Raw genomic sequence first — 17,731 nt, 5'->3', positions numbered from 1 at the left:
TGTGAGTTCGAGCCCCATGTCGGGCTCTTTGCTGACAGCTCAGAGTCTGGAGCCTGCTTTGAATTCTGTATCTCCCTCTCTCTCTCTGCCCCTCACCTGCTCATGCTCTGTCTCTCTGTCTCTCTCTCAAAAATAAATAAACATTGAAAAAAATTTAAAAAAATAAAATAGTGAATGGAAAACTCTAGCTTTAGAGGTAGTTGTTTTCATTTCATACATCTACTGATAATTCAGTGAATGATTCTCAAAGTATTATAACAAAGCATATTATGTGTTCACTTGTTATTAAAGAACTGATAATTATATTATGTGCCTGGGTCTTGCCACATTTGTGTATGTCACATGTGCCCTAGTAGTAATTGCCCTTGTTTGATTTTTTTTTTGTAAGTGGCCATGAGCAAGCCTGAATCTTTAATGAAAGAGCAATACAGAATTGTAGTATTGTACTGTAAATCAAAAGCACAGATTTTAATACACACACTGAAAGATACCTGTAGAAATTTCTGAAACCTGCACGTCCACACGTAGGGTAACATGTTAGGGTTTCTGCTGACTTACTTTGCAGTATAATATACGTGTTTTATATTACAGATTTTAAGGTACTTTAAAAATATTCTTAAAATAGAAATTTGGATAAATTTCAGAATCCTTGAAGCATTTCTCTGAACTCCAGAGTTCTTTAAATTTGTAAAAAAAAAAAAAAATCTAGTTTAAACATCACTCTTTTGTAGGGCTTCAGATGGGGGCAAGCAGCTTTAGTTGTGGAAAGCTGAGTTTTTGGTGATTTTTTTTTTCATTGGATAAAATCAAAAAGATAAGCTTGGAATCTTTATTATATGTGCGGTATGAGAGGTTCCTAATTGTTTGCTCATTTCTAAAAGGGAAAGTGGGCACACTTCCCATTAGTTCATGTTCCCTGGACTTACCCACATCACCAATCATTACAACAAAGGTGAATATCATTCTGTTCTCAAAGCTAAATCAGCCCCAAGCAGAAGGTAGAAATTGCCTGGGAGGAAAGGATCAAGTATAACTCTTCAGAAAATACTCTTAAAAGGAGAGCAGGATCTGAATATCAATTGTTGCTTTAGTTTCATGATCTCTGCTCCCATATGTTGTTCTCTAAATCACCTGCCTGCTGCCTAATTCAAGCATCGTCCCAGCAGTCCAGAGTATACAGTCTGAAATTAATTCTGCAGATTCTCTTTGTAGATGAATATAAGAACTTTATTCATTTTTCTTAATTCTGTTCATGTTCATTTATTACTTCTTATTCAACTCTCTCTGTCTTTCTGTCTGCTCCTCCACCATTCACCTTTTCCCTCCTTTCCAATTATATAAGTAATATAAAATGTCTGATTGTAAGTCACTAGCACATTTAATTTTTTGAGATTTGTTGGTAATGTCCAATATAGTACCATATACACATTGGTCTTTACTAGATAGATACTTTTATAAATAATGATAACTTCAATTTCAGTTTGTTACTTTTTTAAAAAATGTAAGTATGCCAAGATATCTCTTACCCATAGTGTCTCTCTGTCAAAGATATATTTTTACAATATTTTTAAATGAAAAATTTGAAACATGCAAAGAAGCTGATAGAATTTTAACAGTGAACACCATTATATTCAATATCTAAATTGTATAATAATTTTCCTATGCTTGTTTTTTCACATTACTTTGCCCGGTTCTCTCTCTGTGGATCCATTAATCCATTTTTTTGATGCATTTCAAAAGAAGTTACAGATATCAATACACTCCCTCCTTAAATCCTTCAGCATGCATATCATTAACTAGAATTCAATATCTTTTTTTGAGGTAAAATTGATAGATGATGAAATGCACAAATTGTAAGTGCACCTTTCAGTAACTTTAACGATGTCTCCACTTTTGTAATCTGAACCACTCTCAAGACCTTGAATATTATCATTCCAGTAAGATTCCTGCATGTCTCGCCTCAGTCTACACACCTACCCCCACGCAACAACTATTCTAATGTTTTTCCTACCATAGGTTAGATTGGTGTGTTCTAGAAATTCAAACAATGGAATACACGGTCTGTACTCTTTTTGTATAAAGCTGCTTTCACTCAGTATTGTTGGAAGACAATTTTCCCTAATTCTCTCAGATTGCTGCATGTCTTGTGAGTGAGGCAATGGCTCTCCTTTGTTCTGGGCTACCTTTTCAAGGATGTTTGTATAGCAAACAACCCTGGAACACAGAGATAGTGTTTCCTTGCAGAGTAAAGGGCAAGCATACTTACTGCCCATTATGAAAAATTCAGCTTCCCTAAGGTCAGTGTTCCTCTCTTGTAATGCAACACACTGTGTGTAGGTTTCATTTGACCTTATTCCTATCACCCTGTGGGAATAAGGGCTTGTGGAACCAGCACAAAAAATGCTGATTACCTGTTTTTACTACTGCTCTGAATAATAAACATCCTTTGTCTCTGAGTTTGTAGTACTGTGCTTTCTACCAAAGTCCAGAGGATACTGACTCCAATGCAAATTTGTGGATTTTTTTTCTCATACCACCAAACAATTCTCCGATACCAGCTAAGTATTCTACAGTTCCACTCATTTCTGACACTATCTGCCTGGAATTATTATCAGATCCCACAGGTTAAGGGCTTAGTACAAGACTGCTCCCCACCACCCCGCTTCACACATCAGTTGTAAGTCCCACCTTGTCACATGTGCTTCTGATAATGGCTATAGATTCGAGGTTCCAACAACCTTCTCCATGGGTTTGAGTAATTTGCTAGAGCTACACACAGAACACAGAGAAACATTTTGTTTACTAGGTCACTGCTTTATTATAAAAGGATATAACCTAGGCACAGCCAGGTGGAAGAGATGCATAAGGCAAGATATGTGGGAAGGGCACAGAGCTCCCATGCCCTTCGAGGCACGTGATTCTGCAGTATCTCCACATGTTTACCAACTTAGAAGCTCTCCAAACCTCACCTTTTTGGTTTTTATGGAAGTTTCATTACAAAACCTACATTGACTTACAAAACTTAGATTGAAGATTGGCAATTAAACTCAATCTCTAGGGGTGCGTCAGTGGCTCAGTCGGTTAAGTGTCTGACTCTGGCTCAGGTTGTGATCTCGCGGTTCATGAGTTTGAGCCCCGCGTCGGCCTCTGTGCTGACAGCTCAGGGCCTGGAGCCTACTTTGGATTCTGTCTCCCTCCTCTTGGAGCTGGGGTTGGGGTGGGGGTTGAGACCCATTATCAACATCCTCTGGTAGAGTGGTATATTTGTTGCAATCGATGAACCGATAATCCATCATAATTACCCCAAAGTCCTTTGTTTATATTAGGGTTCACTCTTGGTGTTCTGTGGGTTTGGTCAAATGTGTAATGACCTCTATCCATTGTTATGGTATCATGTGGACTATTTTCACTGCCCTAAAATTCCTATGTGTTCTACCTATTTCTCTCTCTTCACCCTCTGCTCCACCCAATCCCTGGAAACCACTGATCTCTTTACTGTCTCCATAGTTTTAACTTTTATACAAAGTCATATAATTGGAATCATACAATATATAGTATAACTAGAGGTAAGATTATGGATGGTCTCAGTCTACAGTCTGGGAGAGGTAGAATTTTGAGACAGGAGACTAATAGGCTAAGATTTATTCTGAGAGAATATGTAGATATGGAAGATGTTAAGGAATAAGGAGGAGACTTGATGCTGAAATGCCAATGAAGAAACAATTACAATGACCCAGGTAGGAGATAGTCAATTATTTGTCTATTATTATGAGTCTAAATTGCCTTATATACTAATTTTGGGAAGGAGTAATGTAAGATAGACTTAAAAAAGTTATTCTTTAAGAATACCATGAAGAATAGCCAGAACTTAGTGGTCTACTAGAGTAGAATTTTACTGTAAATTTGGAGAAACAATTCACTTATAAATGATACCTATCAAAAATTGTAGTAATAGAAGGTGAAATACACCCACATACTAAGAACTGTGAGGAAATAAGTGATAGAATTTATATTACATCAACAAAACATGAGCATACAATAGCTCAAGTTAAAACTGCTGTCCCTTTATTCTCTTAATTGCTATAGTTGACCTGTGTATGCTCCACTTCATCTGATTTGATAATCTGGACTTTCTTGACTGGGGAGTGAAAAAGGAAATGAAATCAAAAGAACTATTTATAATTAGTGAGGAGAAAGCTTGGCGGGGGGGGGGGGGGGAAGATTTGAAAATACTAAATAAAGCTTTAAAAACAGTAAATTTTTTTTTGTTATTTTAAGGAGTGTAGGAAGTTGTGAGTTTTCTTCCTTAACTTCTGCATGACATCAGACAGCAATAAAGGTGATGCCAAATTGCAGACTTCCACATGAAGGAATTTGAAGCATCAGATGACTGGTTAAAAACCGTGTTTTCATGTGTCCTATCACTTTCACCATGAATAGTCTCCCTTTGCCTTGAATTTTGAAGTGTTGTTTTTATTTGTTCCATGTAATTGTTTGGTTGTATGTAATTATTTAGCTGCCTTTAGAGTCATGGACTCAGGAGGGGTAAAGACTTTCTGGTCCGGTATTTCCCTAAGTGTGCTTGTTAACTGTAGTCATAAAGAAACGGCTCTGAGATCAATTCAGTCAGGAAATTGCTGGGTTAAATAAACAGAGTCAAACAAAATTTTTATTTAGGGAGTGGAGAGGAGGGGTATGGAATCTCGGAGACTTTAATATATGCTAATGTGATTCATCTAAGGAGAAACAAGGTAGAGCATTTTACAAACTTATTTGACCACAAAATCCTTTTTTCATGGAGTCTTTCTTGGAACCATTCATTGTTCCTTAGAATACACGTGGGGAAACTCAAATCCCTTAAATTTACAGATAAACAGAAAAGAGATGAAATGGCTCTTTCAAAGCTGTGTAGCTGTTTACTTAAAGAAATGGACTTGACCCAAGGGCTCCCATCATATTTAGTTTTGCTTCCTTTTGCCCCCAAATTCATAAAAGTCTTTGAAAACTACATGATATTCCAAATTAGACCCATAAAATACACACAAAAGCATTTGAAAACATAAAACTAATGATTTAATTATTTTTAGTTATTTTGAATTGGCACATTGACTTTGATGAAAAGAGATCGAAAAAGCCAATTAATATTTGTAACCAAGGTTACACTTTTGCAATCGGGAAACTTTTTCCCCTCCACAAAAATCCACTATATTTCAAACTGTAAAAATCTATTTCCTTTCAAATTATAAAAAACAAAAACCTATAATAATGTGTATACCAACAAGCTTTCCCACTTTCCCAAAAAAAAGAACTGGAGAAAAGAACCTCCTCTCTATATAAATAAACATGTATGTTTTAAAAACTTCTTTACGTAGGTGGTATTATGGTATTCTTTCGTAACTGGAGCCTGTTCCTCCCACTGCCATTCACCCATTTTCCCCCAGCCATCAGTTCTATGTATTTATGAATCTGTTTCTGCTTTATTTGTTTGGTTTTTTAGATTGCACATATAAGTGAAATTATACAGTTTTGTCTTTTCTGTCTGACTTACTTCACTTAGGATAATACCCTCTAGGTCCATCCATGTTGCAGATGGTGAGACATGTAGATCTTTTCATGGCTCAATAATATTATATAGCTACACTCTAATCTGTAAGATTGGTTTCCCATTGGTGGACATTAGGGTAGTTGTAATTTTTTTTTAACAGACAGTGCTGCAGTGAATTTTGATATAGGTCTTCTTCTTTTGTTTTTGAACCTTTGTGTGTGAGTATGTCTGTAGGAGAGTCCTTGAAGTGGAATTGCTGGGTCAAAGAATATGCACATTAAAATTTTTGTAAGTATCACCAAATTGCCTTAAAAAATGGTCTTAGTTTATCTCCCATTGCCGGCATTGCAACAGGAAACCTTAAAATGGTGTAACTTTTATTGAACTTAAAAAAAGATTTCATACTTTGTAATGGCTAATAGTGAATATCTTGCTCTGTGAATTTGAAAATCATAGAGAAAATATATAAAACATTGATAATCATGATCTCTCTTTCTCTCTGTCTCCCTCCCCTGCTCTTTACAGAGCAAATTATTCATGGAAGGATTTAGAAGCCTAAAAGAAGGAGAACCAGTGGAATTCACATTTAAAAAATCTTCCAAAGGCCTTGAATCAATACGGGTAACTGGACCTGGTGGGAGCCCTTGTTTAGGAAGCGAAAGAAGACCCAAAGGGAAGACACTACAAAAAAGAAAACCAAAGGGAGATAGGTAATCATTTTACTTTGTTAGTTTATGAGTTTATTGTATTTGGAAAAAAATTCTGAAAATTTATTTGTATTTTCTATGTTATTGGGCTTTATATATTCTAACCAAAGTAAATAAAATACTATTATTGTGTAGTTGAATAAACTCTATCAGGAATATAGGCTACCTTGCAATTTGAACTCTCTGTGTGCACTATTTCCACCAGACTGTTCTGAGATCACAAAGGAGGAGTCAAGGTTCCCAACAGATAGTGTTGTCCCTCGGTACATCGTAACACCTCACCTGTTTTCTCAAAGGAAAATACATTTATTGTTTCATCTGTTTTTAAGAGACAACTCATATATAAAAAAACTTAAAAAAATTGTAAAGAAATCAGGAAAAAAGTCATTTGAAATCCTAACCAGAGGTGGGAATCCTAATATATATGCAGTATTTTTGAAACTTGCATTTTTTAAATCACTTAACAGTATATCATGTAGCATTTCCTATCAGTCATAAATACCTGCATAAATTCCCACTGTGTGAATGTACCAGAATTTATTTATTTATTATTATTTATGTATTTATTTTTAATGTTGGTTTATTTTTGAGAGAGAGAGAGAGAGAAAGAGAGTGTGAGTGGGGGAGGGGCAAAGAGAAAGGGGGACACAGAATTCCAAGCAGGCTCCAGGCCCCTTGCTGTTAGCACAGAGCCTGACGTGGGGCTCGAACCCACAAACTGTGAGATCATGACCTTAGCCGAAGTCAGATGCTTAACCAAGTGAGCCACCCAGGCGCCCCATAATTTATTTATTTTTTGAATGTACCAGAATTTATAAGCATCTGACTTCAGCTTAGGTCATGATCTCACAGCAGGTGAGTTCGAGCCCTACATTGGGCTCTGTGCTGACAGATCAGAGCCTGGAGCCTGTTTCCAATTCCGTGTCTCCTCTGTCTGCCCCTCTCCTGCTTGCACTCTGTCTCTGTCTCTCAAAAATAAATATACATTAAAAAAAATTAAAAGAAATGAATGTACCAGAGTTTAAACAAGGCTAATAAACTAATTTGTTAAATTTAAGCTGTTTTGAATGGTTTGACCTCATCAGTAGCATTACAGTGGGAATCCTTATATGTACATTTTTGAAAAATTGTCTGATTATTTCCTTAGGATAAATACCTAATAGTGAAAAAATTGGATCAAAAACAGTGCATTTGAAAAATTTTGATATCTAGGGGTGCCTGGGTGGCTTAGTTGGTTGAGTGTCTCTTGATTTTGGCTCAGGTCATGACCTCATGGTTTGTGAGAATTTGTCCCAAGTTGGCTGTGTGCTGACAGCAGGGAGCCTGTTTGGGATTCTCTCTTTCCCTCTCTTGCTTGTACTCTCTCTCTTTCCCTCCCCCACTCATGTGTGCTCTCTCTCTCAAAATAAATAAATAAACATTAAAGATTTTTTTTATTATCTATTTCCACGTTGCTCTCCAGAAATGATTAGGGCCAACATACAACCCCTTCAAAAATGAGACTGCTCGGGGTGCCTGGGTGGCTCAGTCAGTTATGCATCTGACTCTTGATATCAGCTCAGGTCATGGTCATGGTTCATGGGATGGAGCCCTGTGTCAGGCTCTGCACTGACAGTGTGGAGCCTGCTTGGGATTCTCTCTTTCACCCTTTCTCTACCACTTGCCCACGCTTGGGCTCTCTCTCTCTCTCTCAAAATAAATAAATAAACATTAAAAAAAATGAGACTACTCATTGAATGATGTCATTTTATTTTATTTTAAGATTTTATTATTTTTGAAGTAAACTCTATACACAATGTGGGCTCAAACTCCCAAGCCTGAAATAAAGAGTCACATGCCTTACCAGTTGAGCCAGCCAGGTGCCCCTGAATGATGTCATTTAAAAAATATTTTCCAATGGTTTAGGTTAAGAGGTAACAGCTCATTTTTTTTCTTTGCATCCTTTGATTATATTAGAGGTTAAATATATTTTTATTTTTTCAGTTTTTACTTCTATGAATTACATGTTTCGTGTCCTTTTCTCATGTTCCTATTGAGGTGTTTATTTGCTCTTATTGATTTGAAAGTTCGCTTTTTAGGAAAGAACTCAATTTTCTTCTTTCCTACTATGACAAACCCAGTTCTTCCCTACTATGTTTTTCTCTTGTGTGTCTCCTTTACTTTTACACGGCATTCCATTTCTGACATCAAGTGTGTGGCGATTTTACCCCCACACCTAACAGTTCTCCACAACACCAGCTGGGTGTCCTACAGTTTAACTCAATTCTGACACATCTACCAGGAGATAGAGTCAGATCCCAGGTTAAGGGCTAAGTCCCGCAAGACTATATCCCTCCACACACTTCAGATGTCATTCCAAGAAGTGGGTCTGGAGGTTACCCACAACTTCTGTTTGGCTGTAAATCAGAGGTACTCACAACTCCCTCCTCAGGTTTGATTAATTTGCTAGAGTGGCTCACAGATCTGAGGGAAACACTTACATTTACCAGTTTATTAAAGGATATGATAAAGGATACAGAATAACAGCCAGATGAAGAAAACATAGATTGAGGTCTGGGAGGTCCCGAGTACAGGAGCTTCTGTCTAGGTAGAGTTGGGGTGCGTCACCCTTCCGTTGTGAATGTGTTGGTCCATCTGGAAGCTCTCTGAACTCCTCACTACTGGGATTTTATGGAGAATTCCTCACATAGGCATGATTAATCATTAACTTCATTTTCAGCCTTTCTTCCTTCTTAAGAGAATGGAGAGCAGGGCTGAAAAATCCAAGGTTCCAATCATGGTTTGGTCTTTCTGGTGACCAGCTCTCATCCAGAAGCCACCCAGAGTTGCCTCATTAGAATAAGATACACCCCGGTCACCCAAGGAAATTATAAGAGTTTTAGGAGTCCCGTGTCAGGAACAGGGGTCAAAGACTCCTGTTAAAATAAGAGATGGTCCTATGTTAGAACAAAGGAGATGTTAGAACAAGAGATGATTCTAGTGGTCTTCTCACTTAGGAAATGATAAACATTTTAAGAGTTCCTGCTAGGAACCAGCTAAAGAGACCAATATGTATTTTCAATTTTCTCACATTCTCTTTGTATATCTGTGATGTTAACCATTTTTGCAAACAGATAAATATCTTTTCAGCTTGTGAAATATAATTTAGATTTAATTATAGTAACTTTTAAAAACTTTTGTATACAGACAAGTCTGTCACTGTGCCCTTGATGCTGTCCGACTTGATTGCTATTTGCCTTTACAAATTACAAAATTAATAATATACTATATCTATCTATATTTTCTTATATAATTTTTATTAATTTATCTTTTACATTTAACTATTTCTTCTCTTTGCGTATAATTTGTTTTTGAAGAGGACTATTAGGATCTAGCTTTCCTTTTCTCCAAGTTCATAGCTAGTTATCTCAATAGCACTTATTATTGCCTGTCCATATTTTACCCTGGTTTGAAAAGCCATCAGTAAGAGAATAAATTCAGTTTTCATCTGCATTTTTAGGAGCTTATTTTTTATATATATAAAAAAAAGTCCATGAAAATGTGTATACTGGTACACTTACCTGTTAGTTTTTCTGCCCCTGAAGAGAGAGATAGTATATATATACACACATACAAGTCAAGTAAAGAAAAATAAAACAAAGTCCTTTATTTTTCCATGTCTTCTTTACATATATTTTTTATTTTTTAAATGTTTATTTTTGAGAGTGAGAGAGAGAGAGAGCGTGAGCAGAGAGAGAGGGAGACACAGAACCCCAAGCAGGCTCCATACCCTGAGCTGTCAGCACAGAGCCTGACACAGGGCTCGAACCCATGAACCGTGAGATGATGACCTAAGCCAAAGTCGAATGCGTAACCAACTGAGCCACCCAGGCACCCCTTATCATGTCTTTTAGATAAAAAGTTTAACTATAGTTCTGGAATGTTTTACACATGTGCTAGATTGGACTCAGGAAGAGAGGGAGAGTAGTAGAGGTCAAGACTAGAGAAGGAAGATAGCAGGAGATTCCTGTAAGACTGTCAACCATTGTAAGGACTTTGATTTGAAGGAAAATGGGAAATCATTGGAAAACTTCCAAGTTGAAAAGTAACATGAGCTGATTTATCTCCTTAAAAGTGTCATTCTGGCCGTTGTGATGACAGCACAAAGTGGAGGGGCAAGGATGGAAGCTGTGAGATCACTAAGGAGGCAGTTCCATTTATGCAGAAAAGACATAATGGTGGTTCAGATTGGGATGGTAGTAGTAGAGGTGGGGACAAAAACCCTGACATTGTGAACGTACAGACAGACAACAGGATTCACTGTGGTTCAGAGGTGGACCGTGAGACAAAGTAAAACATTCGGGATGACTCCAAGATTTGTTTGGCCTAAGCAACCAGAAGGATGGAGGGACCATTTATTTACCAAGAGGGAGAAGACTAGGGAAGGAGCACGAAATCAGAAGTATGATCTCAGATATATTTAGTTAGAGATTTATTGTAGACATCCAAGTGGAAATCATACATTAAGCAGGTAGATGCATGAGTTTGGAGTTCCAGGGCTACAGATAAAAACTTGGCAATATTCAGCAAATCGACAATATTTGCAGCCTTAAGACTGAATGAGATCACCATCAGAGTGAGCCCTAGGGCACTCCAGCATTTAGGGATCAGGAATTGTAGGAGGAATAGCAAAGGGCACTAAGTTAGAAGGAGGGAAATAGGAAGAAAACCAAGAGAGGGTTTTATCTCAGAAGTCAGGGAAAGGTATTTCAAAAAATGCAGTGTGTGAAATGGTGCTGACATGAAATGATTAAGATGTCCACCCAGACTTTTTCTTTTTGTGATTAATCAGCAATTTGTGGTGAGATACTTTTAGGCCATGTAAATATCCCATTCTTTATCAAACTTTCCATTTTTCATTTATTATTTCAATATGGATCATGAATTTCTGGGGGTTTTTTTCCAATAAATTGTGTTATGTATTTTAATGCTCAAATTTCCCAGATTCTCTCACTAGGAGCCCCTTCCAGCTGGTTTCTGTGTCCTTTTGACACATCCTATCATTTTTTGAGTATTTCTTACTTATTGGCATAAAATACTTTCAACTCCTAGCCTACAGAGTATTTAAAATAATGGTATTAAATAATTGCTTTGGTTTGCTGAAGTACTAGAAAGCCAGAATTCCAGTTAATTTCTGTTTTTTTTAAGTATTTTGAGAGAGAGAGAAATCATGAGTTCCGGAGGGACAGAGAGAGAGGGAGAGAGAGAGAATCCCAAGCAGTCACCACACTGTGAGTGCAGAGCCTGATGTGGGGCTCAAACTCATGAACCATGAGATCATGACCTGAGCTGAAGTCGTTCGCTTAACCGAAAGAGCCACCCAGGTGTCCCCAGTAAATTTCTATTTTAAAAAGTAAGCATTGGTATATTTCTGGGTTTTTTGTTTGGTTGAAGAGTTGTTTTTATTTTATTTTTAAGATTGTGATATAGTAAAATTAACTTTTTTCTTTTGATGTATACTTCTGTGAATTTTCACACGTGTTCATGTAGCTACCATCATAGTCTGGATTCACAACATTTCCTCATCCTCAGAATTTCCCTTTGTCTTTTTTAACTGTGTCTTTTGTAGTCACTCCTCCACCTAAAACTCTTGGCAACCACTGACCTATTCTCTGTCACTATAGTTTTGCCTTCCATGAATAGAAGTGGAATTGTACCTCCCCTCCCCCAGTTTGATTGAGATATAATTGACATACAACATTGTATTAGCTTAAGGTGTTCAATATAATGATTTCATATATGTAAATGATTACCACACTAAGTTTAAATTAATACCCATCACTTCACATAATTAGAATTTTTTTCTTGTGATAAGATTTTCAACATTACTCTTAGCAACTTTCAAATACATGATACGTGTTATTAACTTTAGACCATGTGCTGTACATGAAACCTTAGAACTTATTTGTCTTACAACTAGAAGTCTGTACCTTTTGATCACGTTAACATATTCCCCCCAGCTCCCAACCCCCACCTCTGACAACCACCAATCTCTCTGTTTCTGTATGTTTGGTTTCTTTAGATTCTAAGATAAGTAAGATGATATGGTATTTATCTTTCTCTAGCTGACTTATTTCACCTAGCAAATGCTTTCAGGATCCATTCAAGTTGTCCCAAATGACTGGATTTCCATCTTTTTATGGCTGATTAATATTTGTGTGTGTGTATCTCACAGTTTCATTATCTATTTGTCAGTAGATTCTTAGGTTGTTTCTGTGTCTCAGCTATTTATTGTAAATAATGCTGCAGAGTACATGGTGGGGGGTAGATATCTCTTCAAGATAATGATTTAATTTCCTTTGGATATATACCCAGATGTGGAATTGCTGGATCATATGGTAATTCTATTTTTAAATTTTTGAGAAATCTCCATATTGTTTTCCATTTTGCCTGAAATGATTTACATTCCCACCAACAGTGGGACAGTTGGGTGCAGAGAACCAGGAGGAAGAAGATAGCAATGTAAACTTCCCAAATACTTAAAAAGCTGTTCAAAAGGAACTGTGATAAATATAGGACAACACAATGCAAGTGAAAATAAGGAGCAGCAGTGATAAAGGTCTGCTGTAGATGTGGTCTCCCTTCCCTTCTGTCAACAGTGCACAAGCATTCCCTTTTCTCCACATCTTCAGCAATGCGTGTTATTTCTTGTCTTTTTATAATAGCCATTCTAACAGATGTGAAGTGATATCTTACTGTGCTTTTGATTTGAATTTCCCTGATGTTTAGTGATGTTGAGCACCTTTTCATGTACCTGTTGTCCATCATATAGTTTTCTTTGGAAAAATATCTATTCAGTTCCTCTGCCTATTTTTAATCAGACTATTTGTTTGCTAATGAGTTGTATGAGTTCTTTATATACTTTGAATATTAAATTAACCCTTCATCAGATATATGATTTGCAAATATTTTCTCCCATTTTATAGGTTGCCTTTTCATTTTGTTAATGGTTTCTTTTGCTGTGTAGAAGTGTTTTATTTGGATTTAGTTTCACTTGTTTGTTTTGCTCTTTTGGTCAAACCCAAAAAATCATTGCCAAGACTGATGTCAGGAAGCTCACACCTTATGTTTTCTTTGAAGAGTTTTGTGCTTTCAGGTCTCCCCATTCAAGTGTTGAATCTATTTTGAGTTAGTTTTTACATATGGTGTAAGATAGCGGTCCAGTTTTGGTTTTTTTGCATGTAACTGCCCAGTTTTCCCAACACCATTTACTGAAGAGACTGTCCTTTCTCACTGTATATATTCTTGGCTCCTTTGTCATAATTTTCCATATACATGTGGGTTGATTTCTGATCTTTCTGTTCTGTTTCATTGACCTATGGGTCTGTTTTGATGCCAGTACCATATTGTTTGATTACTACTCTTTGTTAATACAGTTTGAAATCAGAGAGTGTGATGCCATCAGCTTTGTTATTCCTTCAGGTTGCTTTGGCTATTCAGTGTCTTTTGTGGTTCCATTCAAATTTTAGGTTAGTATGTACTATGCCAGTGAAAAATGCCATTGGAATTTGATAGGGATTCCATTGAATCTGTAGATCACTTTGAGTGGTATGAACGTTTTAACAATATTAATTCTTCCGGTCCGTGAGCACAGAAAGCTTTTCATTTATTTGTGTTTCCTCACATTTTTCCATTAATTTCTTGTAGTTTCAGTGTATAGATCCTTCACCTTCCTGGTTAAGGTATTTCATTATCACCTCCTAAATATTTTATTCTTTTTGATGCAATGTAAATGAGACTGTTTTCTTAATTTCTCTTTCTGATAGTTTACTGTTAGTGTATAAGAACCCAACTGATATTTGTATATTGATTTTGTATTTTGCAACTCTACTGAATTCATTTATTAGTGGTAACTATGTTTTGGTAGGATCTTTTTAGGCTGAATTGTGTGTGTGTGTGTGTGTGTGTGTGTGTGTGTGTGTGTGTGCGTATCATGTCATCTACAAATGGAGATACTTCTTCCTTTCCAATTTGAAAGCCTTTTAGTTATTTTTTTTCTTGTGTAACTGCTTTGGTTAGGGCTTCTATTACTATGTTGAATAAAAGTGGCAAGAGTGGGCATCCTTGTATTATTTCTGATCTCAGAGGAAAAACTTACAGCTTTTCACCATTCTATAATTAATGCTAAGCTGTGGGCTTGTCATTTGTGGCCCTTATTATATTGGTGTGTTTCCTCTATACTCACTTTTTTCAAAGTTCACATTATGAATGGATGTTGAATTGTGTCACATGTTTCTTCTGCATCTATTCAGATGGTCATATGATGTTTGTCCTCCATTTTGTTAATGTGATATACTTATTGATTTGTGGATTTGAACATCCTTGTAATTCTGGAATAAATCCCAGTTGAAGTGAATATGATCCTTTTAATGTATTGTTGAATTCAGTTTTTTAATATTTTGTTGAGGACTTTGCATTTATGTTCCTCAAGGATATTGACCTATCATTTTCTTACAGGATTCTTGTCTAGTTTCAGTATCAGGGTAATGCTGGCCTGATAAAATGAGTTTAGAAGTATTTCCTTCTCTTCTGTATTTTAAGTGTTTGAGATGGATTGGTATTAAGTCTTCTTTAATTGTTTGGTACAATTACCAGTGAAACTATGTAGTCCTCAACTTTTCTTTGTTAGGAGATTTTGTATTACTCTTTAGTAGTAATTCGTGTACTCAGATTCTCTGTTTCTTCATAATTCAGTCTTGGTAGGTTGTGTGTTTCTAGGAATGCATCCATTTCTTCTAGGTTGTCCAATATGTTGATGTATAATTGTTCATAGTAGTCTTTTTTGAGCCTTTGTATTTCTGCGGTATCAGCTATAATGTCTCCTCTTTAATTTGTAATTTCGTTTATTTGAGCCCTCTCTTTTTTCCATAGTAAGTCTAGCTAAAGGTTTTTCTGTTTTATCTTTCCAAAGAACTGGCTCTTGGTTTCACTGATCTTTCTGTTGTCTTTTTGGTTTCTATTTCATTTATTTACACTCTGATCTAAGAAACTGCCCATTTTTTTTTTTCAGGGTGGTTGTACTCTTTGGAATTCCCACTGACGATAATATGAATAATAGGAGTTCCAACTACTCTACATCTTTGTCAGCATTTAGTATTGTCAGAATTAAAAAATTTAACCATTCTAAAAGATGCATAGCAACATCTTATCATGCTTTTAACTTTCATTTCCCTAAATACTACTGATACTGACATTTTTAAATATTTTTGTGTCTCTTTATATCTTCTTTGGTGAAGTGACTGTTCATACCTTTTGCCCATTTTTACTGGATTGTTTTCTTGTTGCATTTTGAGAGCTCTTTGTATAAATTGTGGATACTAGTCCTTTGTCAGATATATAACTCACAGATTTTTTTTTTCTGAGTTTTTGGCTTATTTTTCCAATGTCTTAAATATCTGTCACAGAGCTCAAGTTTTACATTTTGATAATAACAGTTATAATCTCTTATTTTATGTCATGTTTATTTGATGTTATGTTTAAGAAATTATTGCATAATCCTAGGTCACAAAGATTTTTTTCTCCATGTTTTTTTCTTGTAGTTTTATATAGTTTAATGTTTTATATTTACATATCAATCTATGTAGAATTAATTTTTGTATGGGTTTGAGGTTTAGACCCAGGCTCATTTTTTGTGTATGAATAATATGAATTGTTCAAACACCATCTGTTCAGAAAAATATCTTTTTTCTCTTGGAATGTTTTTAAATTAAATTACAAAGTTTAATCTAATTTCTGTCCTTTCAGGTTGAAAAATTACAACTCTATAAAGTTTTTATTACATGGATTTAATATATTTAACAAATTCAAAATTGGGTTCCATCACTCAAAAGAAAGTATTTGTTCAATTTTAATATATATATATATATATATATATATATATATATATATATGATAGAACCATATTTGTGAGGATTTATGTCTTTGTGGCAAGAAACATAAAATAATTTTAAGGATTTTGTCTTAATTTTACATAAACTATTTATAAAAGAAAGTGGGATTTTTTTTTTTCATTCTGTCTTAAAATTCTGCTGAATTTAGCATACAGTTACCAGTGTTCAGTTCAGTAGCAGTGTGTTATCTTGTCTTATTTTAAGTCCTCCACATTTAAATGTTTTTTAAAAAATTCACATGAAATAATTTCTGATTTATTTTTGCTGTTTATTTTTTAGTGTATATTATCAAAAGAGGAGAGATTTAATGACCCCTAAAAAGCTCTCTTTAGAATGAAATGAAGGTGGTTAATATAAAATTTTAAAACTCCATTTTTCTTCTCAAAATCTGGTAACTCTTTATTTTTTATAAGACCACAATTTACTTTGAAGTAAAAGAAGTGACTTCTAACAGAATGAAATTGTGGGGGAAGATAATAGAAGGATTATTTTATTTACCACTGTTTGTTTTTAGTATTTATATGGAATAATCATGTCAAACTATAATATACAATTAAATATTTCATGTGATAAAATTTTAGTTTATATTAACAAATGATTAGTGTATTAGTAAATTACAAATATTAGTAAAAATGATGTGGACTGAAACAGATGGTCTGGAAATTTTTTTATAAAGTTGAAATGATCTTAGTCACTTACATAATTAAGGAATAAAAATACATTTAAGTTTTAAAAACATTTGAAGTGCATATACATACATGGTAGATATATATATTGGATGTATACATGTAGCTTCATTTTTTTATTGTTTATGGTTTCTGTTTTTACCTCCTTTTTCATTCTAAGTTTTTTCTAGGGTAGTGACTATTTTCTTTGTTCTCCTTAACCTTCCACATCTTTGACCCAGCCACACAGTCCAAGAAGTGCTGTTCATAATAATGCAGTTCTTTTCAACAATGTTGACCTGAAAATTTTAAAATAACAGAAAATAATGCCAATGTTCTATTGTTTTCATTCCACTTCAAGCAATATTTTATATGCATCACTGCATTGACACTTGATTAAGCTTTTTTATTTTCTACATGAGTTGAAGTTTTAATATATTTTGTTTAGAAAGAAGGTTAATTGTTGTGATGTTCAGTATTACTGCTTTTGGCACGGAAGTGTGGGAAATTCCTTTCATTTGATCATATTAAAAAGACTTGTTAACTTATCATTTTTAAGATGCTCTTCATGTAGACTTAAAAACTGATTATGAAATTTGACATTCTTTATAGTCCAGTATTAGAATGGCACATTATGATGCATTTACCATTTATGGTCAGAAAGACCAAGTGAATATAAACAGAAACTCATTATATATATCTAATTTATTCTCAGCTTGGAAGAGCTAACTTGCTTTAAAAAAATAATAAAAGTGAAAATATATGATAGTAAAGTTATTTTTACAGGGCCAGAATTTTTTAGTTTTAAATTCCTTAAATTTGCAAAAAGGTTTTGGAAACCATAAGATTTTTTTTTTTTTTACTCTACTGAGGCTTTTCTCATTG

General features: G+C 35.0%; 1 protein-coding gene across 2 annotated transcripts in view; it reads left to right on the top strand.

Annotated features, from left to right (window-relative positions):
- The window catches only part of LIN28B (lin-28 homolog B), a 128,012-nt gene that overhangs the window by 64,221 nt on the left and 46,060 nt on the right, over nt 1-17,731 (top strand). For both annotated transcript variants that reach the window (XM_019442980.2, XM_019442981.2), the window contains one exon: nt 6,071-6,255. In XM_019442980.2, the coding sequence (XP_019298525.1) occupies nt 6,071-6,255 (185 nt within the window). The remainder of the gene's footprint in view (nt 1-6,070; nt 6,256-17,731) is intronic.

Source organism: Panthera pardus, unplaced genomic scaffold (assembly GCF_024362965.1).
Source record: "Panthera pardus isolate Hobbes unplaced genomic scaffold, ASM2436296v1 HiC_scaffold_17, whole genome shotgun sequence".
Lineage (NCBI taxonomy): Eukaryota > Metazoa > Chordata > Mammalia > Carnivora > Felidae > Panthera > Panthera pardus.
This window is presented reverse-complemented; position numbering and strand designations above follow the sequence as displayed.